Raw genomic sequence first — 7,965 nt, 5'->3', positions numbered from 1 at the left:
AACAACCAAATAGTGTGCATCATTCCCATTTCATCGTAATCGAAAAAAAAACTACTCTTGAAGCTCAACTACAAAAGATTTGTAATAGTCCTTAAAGCTTATTTTATTTGATTAGGACTTTTGCCATATTGCTTACTTGTCTTCTATTCGTTTAGGTCAGTTGAAAAAATGTCTGCAGGGTCATTTCCTTAAAAATAACCCAAGATGAAAGAAAACATATTATGAAAAAATGTTATCGATCATAATTTTAATGTTTGTTTATTTTTGTTACCGTTAACCTTGCAATGAAATCTCATATAAGCCATAAAAAAAATCGAAAAAATAACTTAAATTTCATTATCACTATCATCTTCTCGCTTGGCAGCCTGTCCAGCTTCAATTGCCATTGCATGCCATGGTGCTGGGTTCAAACGGTGAACTCCGTTGGTCTCCTTGCTTACCAAACTCATTTCGAAACGGAAATCCTTATCCTTTAGTTCATCATGGACCTGGTAGATTCTGCAAAAAACAAAAATGGATAACATTCGATTGGATTATAACGTTGTTTCTTTTATAGAATTACATTTTGCCAGCATTTTGCACCAGATCCTCGGTGTTCATTTCCACAAATTTGAATTTTTCCATCTCGGTTTTTGCTTGCTGTTTGGCTTTGCCACTAGCACAGCCAAAGTAACCCTGGAGAGTGCATAATTTATAAACTAAAACTAATTTATTCTATTCAAAACGCTTACATATGAGTGGCCGGAGGGTTCAATTTTATAAAGCTGTGCGCCTTGATCCTCATCCCAGGCTGAGAGAATTACAGTAACACCGAATGGACGCACGGCACTGTACAAAGTGTAGGCATGAATGTACCCAGAAATTCTTTCATTGAGCAGTTTCAGAGGGATAGTACGGTCGAACTGTTGCCGGTAATTGGCTGCTTCTTGACGAGCGATATCAACGATGTAACGTCCATCTGCAAGGAGACCAGCCAGGGCTAATCCAATGTTTTTGTCGATGGTAAATATTCTGGTTCCTGCGTCTTCTTCGTATAGAGGACTGGTGACAATTTTCTCGACGGCCAATACAACGCCATCTTTACCGCGCACCCCAATGACTGTTCCACTTTTTTCCACTGCCTTGGAGGCATAGTCAATTTGGAAAACTTGGCCATCGGGTGAAAATTGCGAAGCTGAAAGATCGTACTAAAAACGAAGTTTTCTGTTAAATGGAAGTCTCTTTTTGGATTAACTTGAATGGCTACTTACACCTGTACCAATAGAGCTCATTTTTATTTATTTAAATTTATTAAAAGAATGTAAAAGTAAAAATAGCAAGCGAATACCGATGACGGTTGTGTTCTTTGTTAGATGAGGTTATGTGCAAAATTTTAGTTTTGACAGGCAAAATTTGACTTTTCATTGCAGCATTGCCATTCGAAAGTGTTATTGTCGTTTTCAGGTTTTATATAGAATTGTTCCGATTTGTTAGGCAGTGAACACACTTCAAGTATATAATGATGGTGTTCTTGAATGCATATCATGTACACAAGAAAGGCGGTGTAATAAGGGTATTCATGTAACGATATAATTTTCTACTTTGTAGAAAAATATAAATTTTCGCAGAGGGTTTACATGAACACCCCATTAGAAATATTTGCGGAAACGTTAGAAACAAACAGCTGTTTGATTAACGTCAAAATGAACTTATAAAATTTGTTCAATTTACGTCATTCGATACTTTAAATTAAAACGTGATTGTTTTAATTACATTTTACAAATATTTTCGCTCTTCAAAATGCCATGAACTAGCTATAAAATAAAATTTAATTAATTGCATGAACAAATCGCTTTAAATGGTTTGTTGATGTTGGAATTATTTGTTGAAAACGATGGTACCTACATATATGAACGTAAAATGTACATAATTTCTGAAATTGTTAAATTAAACCTTTTATAAATTAGATAAACAGCAAGACAAAGAGGACAAGATAAGAGAAGACTTTATGATCTTAATATTAATTACCGAAAATTCCCGATATGCAGCTCCGTTTTTGCAGCATTCTGTGCCTAAATGAAACATATTTTTGGAAAATGTCTTGCCTTATTTGGATGAAGATCGGTTCAAGCAGATCGTTCGCGTCAATTGGGCAAATTTTAATATCATCCTAGACCTAATTAAAGATGACGAGATTTTTCACGAACCAGGATCTTTCTGTGTTTTCGTTGGTGTAATGTTAATTACTGAAAATTCCCGATATGCAGTTCCGTTTTTGTGCCTAAAAAGAACACATTTTTGGAAAATGTCTTGCTCATTTGGGTGAAGATTGGTTCAAGCAGAGCGTTCGCGTCAATTGGGCAAATTTTAATATCATCCTAGACCTAATTAAAGATGACGAGATTTTTCACGAACCAGGATCTTTCTGTGTTTTCGTTGGTGTAATTGTGGCTTTCCTTTTCATAATAATCTGGGTCCTCCTCTGGGATTTCCTTGATGAGATCATCAGCGGAGTAGTTTGATTGATAGACGATGTTTGGTATTATATTTTTCCTAGCCCCAAAAAATCTGTAACACTTTTTTCTTCTCCAGTTTTCAGAAGGAGGAGAGTAGTACCCGTGGCATGATGGTTAGTGCGTTGGACTGTCATGCAAGGGGTCTTGGGTTCAATCCCTGCCCGTGCCACCTTAATTAAAAAAAAAAAAAAAATATATATATAATTTTCGCGGGTACTGCCTCTTGCGAGGAATTGACAAATCCTTCAAGAGTAATTCTTGTCATGAAAAAGTGCTTTCTCAAACTAGCCGTTCGGATTCGGCATAAAATTGTAGGTCCCCTCCATTCCTGACAACATTACTCGCACACAGGAATGGTTGAGAGTTGTAAGTCACTAGGCCCTGGTTCACAACGGACTGTTGCGCCACCCCATTTGATTTTGATTTTGAGTTTTCAGGAGACTGGCACCTGTTTTTCCCTTCCAGTCTACCCGCTGGCATATAGGTTCCTTTTAGGTACCTCATTTTGCCCTTCGTGCATATCCAGTCGATGCTGGCCAGCTGTGGAGAAATGTCTTTGAAAAAATCTTTGTGCTGTTGGTTTCTGGAAGGAAAAGATTTTTCATTAAAACAAAGCTGAAAAAGAGGCGTTAAATGTAAAAATACTTCATAGTTTTAAACTGTGTCCAGCGGTGCGATGATTGATACGGCCTTGGGCGTTTTTGAATTTATTGATCTTGTTTCTGGATTAAAAAATAAATTTTAATAAATTGTCTAAAATATAATTGTTTTCCTTACCTTCTTCATTTTATTCTTTTGTTTTCTGTTGAGTGTTGACAAATAATATGAGCGCGCTATGTGTTAGGTATGTCAAAATAAACGTGACAAAATGTATCTGTTTTTTTTTTTTTTCTTTTACGATTTCTGCTTCAAATTTGAGAGATAAAAGTCTATATTTTGCAGAATATTTTTCCCATACAATTTTTGACAGTTGATTTCTACCGATAGAAAATTCTATAGTTTTTAAGGTTTCTATGGGTTTTCTGTGTTTGCATGAATATCCTTAATGTATAAAATAAAAGATTCATATCGGGAAACTTTAAATTGTCTCTAATAAAATTTATGTTTTGTGGCTTCAGGTTGAATTTGTTCAGCAAATATTCTGTTAAGTTCATGAAGAATATTTTGTATCGACAAATTAATATGTGATTAATAATTTGGAGAAAATAAAATACATATTACAAATAGTCACATAATGACATGTGGAGAAGCTATTGTGACATCTTAAACCATCCCAAACGGAAAATACAACATTGCAGCTAATAAAATTTAATTGGTGGATGAGGGCAAGCAACTAAAAGTTGCTCCGAGTTGCAAGCAAAACATTTGAACATATTTTTGTGGCCTAGCAGTCGCTTTACCAAATAAGGCAATTTAACCGTAATACCCGCGCTTCTAGGAATGACCCTCAGTTTACCCTTGAGCCCAACTTCGGCCATACAGCAGTACAGAGATTCATATTTTAGCTGTACTACGCGAATGAGGAATACCTTGCCTCGCTCTATCACTGTCATTGCAATGTTCAAGAATTCAAAATCAATATACAGTGACACCTCCTATCCAACCCTTCCCTCTTGTCCTAATGCTCATACTGTGTCTTTGGCATATTAAAGATATACAAAACCCTTTTAGTGTTCTAACTTACTTACTTAAGGTGGCGCTACAGTTCTGTGTGAACTAGGGCCTCACCCAACAAACTTCACAATCTAGCTCGGTCCCTAGCCAGATGTCTCCAGTTTCTCGCTCCAAGTTGGTTGACGTCACCTTCCACTTGTGCGCGCCACTTGATCCGCTGTCTACCTCTACTGCGCTTTTCTATGCGTGTGGATTCGAAGACTTTATGAACCGAGCATTGGTTTCCATGCGCTCTACGTGACCCAGCCATCTAAGTCGTTGGACTTTCACCCTTCTGGCTAAGTCTACGTCGCCGTACAGCCCCTACAGCTCGTCGTTCCATTTTCTCCTCAACTCCCCTTCGATGCATATGGGACTGTAGATCGCATAAAGAACTTTTCTTTCGAACCGACCCAAGGTCCTTTCATCCTCTTTTGTCATAGTCAATGCTTCTGCACCGTTTCGCAGGACGGGGATGATAAGGGTCTTATATAGCAACACCTTGGTCCCTCGAGAGAGGACCTCAATTGCTTTCTTAGTTCAAAGAAACAGTGGTTAGCGAGAGTTATTCTGCGTTTGATCTCAGTGCTGGTGTTGTGTTCTGTGTTTACAGCGGACTTTAGGTAAACGAAGTCCTTGACTACCACAAAGTTATATCTGTCGATGGTGACGATTTGACCAAGACGTGTTCGCTAATGATAAAAAAAGGTAATCAGTGATTTTCTTTTTAGTAAAGCAAAGAGCAGTTTATTGTTTTATCAAGGTTTGATCGGAGTAAACCGATTTATTTTACAAAACGCACTTGAGAATTTATGTAAGAAAAACTCTAGAAATTACAAAGCTACCGGCGTTGATATCAGCTACACACGAAAAAAATAAAAGCTTACACTGCTCAGCTTTTAAGGTTAGTTCATTAGATCAGTCATTTTATTTTATGTTCATGTAGCAAGCTCGGACTAGAAAATAAACTTTTTTTGCTAGTTTAATTGGATCAGAACCATTTAGCTAGAGCCTGGCATACAGGACAAACTCAGTTCCACTTCGACAAATTGATTATTTTTAAGTTTATTTTTAAAAAAATGTATTGACGTACAATCCAACTCTGACGGTTCAAAGTTAAATTTTAATTTTCTAATTACAAAAACCTTATCAAGGTCATCTCACGGCCTGTTATTTACTTTGAAATGATATTATGGGTATTATGATAAATAATTTGAAGTTAAGCGTTGCGTTTAAGGTCAAATGCAGGCCGCAACGCCCTTTTGTTGCGAGTTTCTTAATATGGATTTCAAATGTTAATAGTATAATCGATACTGGATTTCAATTCCGATGGATATCATACGATTCAAATAATAATTTCTTCTTTTATTTATATTGGTCACAATATTTATTATTGGTACACTACTACTGCAGACCAATTCAGCCTACCCAAAATTTGAGGGCAAAAAGTAAGTTAATTACATAAAAATAATAAATCACCGCATAATTACTTCGTTAAAAAACATTGTTTTCTAGAGTGATTTTGAATAGAAGGATTAAAAACGTCCAAGAAATCGCAAGCAACTTGATTCCGTATGTGAATGGGGACTAAACTTCCACCAATGTGAACGCCCTTAATATGGTTCCGAAAAACATAGAATTTCTTAACAAGAATAAAGACAGTTCAGTTGAGCTCAGCTCAGATACACAACTGTTCAACTGTTGTCTTTTTTGTTTTGTTTCGCTTCGATTTTATTTTTCGCCAAAAACTTCTAAAACTGAAAATTTTCCAACATTTTTGTTTTGTATAAAAAAAGGACCTAAATGGTTTTTATAAAATGTCTAATGAACTCGATCTATACTACGAACAGGTTTGTTCCAAAAATGTGCAATAGTTTTTTATTAATTGTTCCTTAAATCCAAATCCAAGCTACGTACGGTAGAAGAAGCCTTACTACGTTCAACCGACCCTGTGGAAAAAGAATCTTTAGAAAGTCTAAAAAATGATCTCAACGAGCTTTTGGAACTCACAAGGGAAACAATTGCTACCTCGGAAAATAATGGTAAGATTTTTTCCAATTGGAAAAAAATCGATATTACATTAAATTGATCCTGTTTTAGGAAGCTCAGAATCTAGAACCAACCAAATCGGCGATGACGAGAACGACGATGAAATGTCTCTTTTCATGAAAGAAATTGGCGAAATTGATAAAAAGAGCGAAACAGATGTTAAATGTAAGGAACTTAAGGTAGGTTGTTTTTGAATTTTTGTGGCGGGCGCGGGAACATCAGACAAAACCTGATTGCATCTCGTTTCAGGAATTATTGGAATCAAAGATAGGTGAGAAATGTTCGGCCCCACATCAACATTCGTGGGGAACCAAAACTTACCACAATGCAATAATTTGTGGAGTAGATGATTCCTCGGATAATCTAAGCGTACGAGTTCTCTTCACAAACCCCACTCACAAGGAAATGATTCCTTGCTCGTACTACCTTGAGGGCGAGTGTAGATTTGAGAGCGATAAGTGTCACTTTTCCCATGGAGAGTGTGTGGAGTTTGCCGAGCTCAAGGAGTACAAAGAACCCGAATTTGATAAGCTGGCTAGAAATTGTGTTGTTCTTGCAAAGATGAAGGACCGCATGTGGCACAAGGGGCGAGTTTTGTGTGCTAACTTCGTTGAGAAGAACTGTCGGGTGCGTCTGGACAGTCAGAAAAAGGAAATTGACTTCAATTTCGAAGATTTATTCCCCATTTTCCATGGTAAACTTTATTTTTTTAAGTTATTGGTTATTGCTCAAGAATATAATGTGCCATCTCTTTTTTCCAGATGAAGATCTCAGCAGTGGCAGTGGTAGTTCTGATGATGAATCGGACGGAGAATCGGATGAGTTTGAAACTGCCCGGAGGGCACGACTCATCGAACAAAGTCTGTTTTCTTATGCTGCGGATCAACCCTTGGGTGCGTGGGAGAAGCACACTAAGGGTATTGGCTCCAAGTTGATGTCCAAAATGGGCTATATAACGGGTACAGGCCTGGGATGGAATGGCGAGGGCATTGTCACGCCTGTAAGTGCTCAAATTCTGCCACCAGGAAAGTCCTTAGATCATTGCATGGAACTCCGTGAAGCTGCTAATGGTGATCAGAATCTATTTAGTGTGGAGAAAAAACTCAAACAGCATCAAAAACGACAAGAGACACTAAACGCCAAGGCATATGCCAGAGAGTCTAAGAAAACAGATGTATTTTCATTTCTAAATGGAACAATATTGGCAAGTGGCGATGGGCAGAAAGCGGCATCAAAGCCACCAACCATTCCTCCAATGAAGAACGCCTTCCAAAATCATACCACAAAGACGCTGAACGTAGAGAGTGTTCGGATTTCAGATGACATTCGTAAGAAAGAACGGGAGATATCAAAAGTCAAGGAATCAATGAGGCGACATCAAGTCGGTACCGATGTGCACAAACGATTAAAAATGCAGCTAGAAGCGAAGAATCAAGAGTTGGGTGGGCTAAGGAGAAGCGAAAGCTCATTGGCAAAAGAACAAATGTCGCGGAAAACAAAAGACAAGCTTTGTGTTTTCTGATTTTTTAAAGTTTTTTTTTTTTTAATTTAAAAATAAAGTTTGTTACACAAATAGAAATAAGTTGTACTTTAATTCTATTTTTTATTAATTTAATTGGATGCATCTATATTTAGATCATATTTATTCAGCTTAATACAAGTTATCATAACTTAACACTAACTTATCATGTTTTTGGAGTTCTTGTTATCAGTTTTCAACTGTGGACCATAAGGCCCACATAAAAGCTCTTTAATGTACAAGAACTAA

At 37.0% G+C, this 7,965-nt stretch overlaps 2 protein-coding genes across 2 annotated transcripts; one reads left to right on the top strand and one right to left on the bottom strand.

Moving 5' to 3' along the window:
• Positions 1–232: 232 nt before the first annotated feature.
• Positions 233–1,409, bottom strand: LOC129945565 (proteasome subunit alpha type-3). Its single transcript, XM_056055374.1, has 4 exons — positions 1,251–1,409; positions 732–1,187; positions 563–675; positions 233–498 (listed from the first exon to the last, which is right to left on the bottom strand). Exons 1-4 carry the CDS (start codon positions 1,269–1,271, stop codon positions 327–329), a joined length of 762 nt encoding a protein of 253 aa, XP_055911349.1. The 5' UTR covers positions 1,272–1,409; the 3' UTR covers positions 233–326.
• Positions 1,410–5,819: 4,410 nt separating this feature from the next.
• Positions 5,820–7,738, top strand: LOC129945325 (zinc finger CCCH-type with G patch domain-containing protein). Its single transcript, XM_056054994.1, has 5 exons — positions 5,820–5,998; positions 6,058–6,190; positions 6,249–6,376; positions 6,447–6,891; positions 6,959–7,738. Exons 1-5 carry the CDS (start codon positions 5,966–5,968, stop codon positions 7,717–7,719), a joined length of 1,500 nt encoding a protein of 499 aa, XP_055910969.1. The 5' UTR covers positions 5,820–5,965; the 3' UTR covers positions 7,720–7,738.
• The last annotated feature ends 227 nt before the right edge of the window (positions 7,739–7,965 follow it).

Source organism: Eupeodes corollae, chromosome 2, assembly GCF_945859685.1.
Source record: "Eupeodes corollae chromosome 2, idEupCoro1.1, whole genome shotgun sequence".
Lineage (NCBI taxonomy): Eukaryota > Metazoa > Arthropoda > Insecta > Diptera > Syrphidae > Eupeodes > Eupeodes corollae.
Note: the sequence above shows the minus strand (reverse complement) of the source record. Positions and strands in the feature narration are given on the sequence as shown.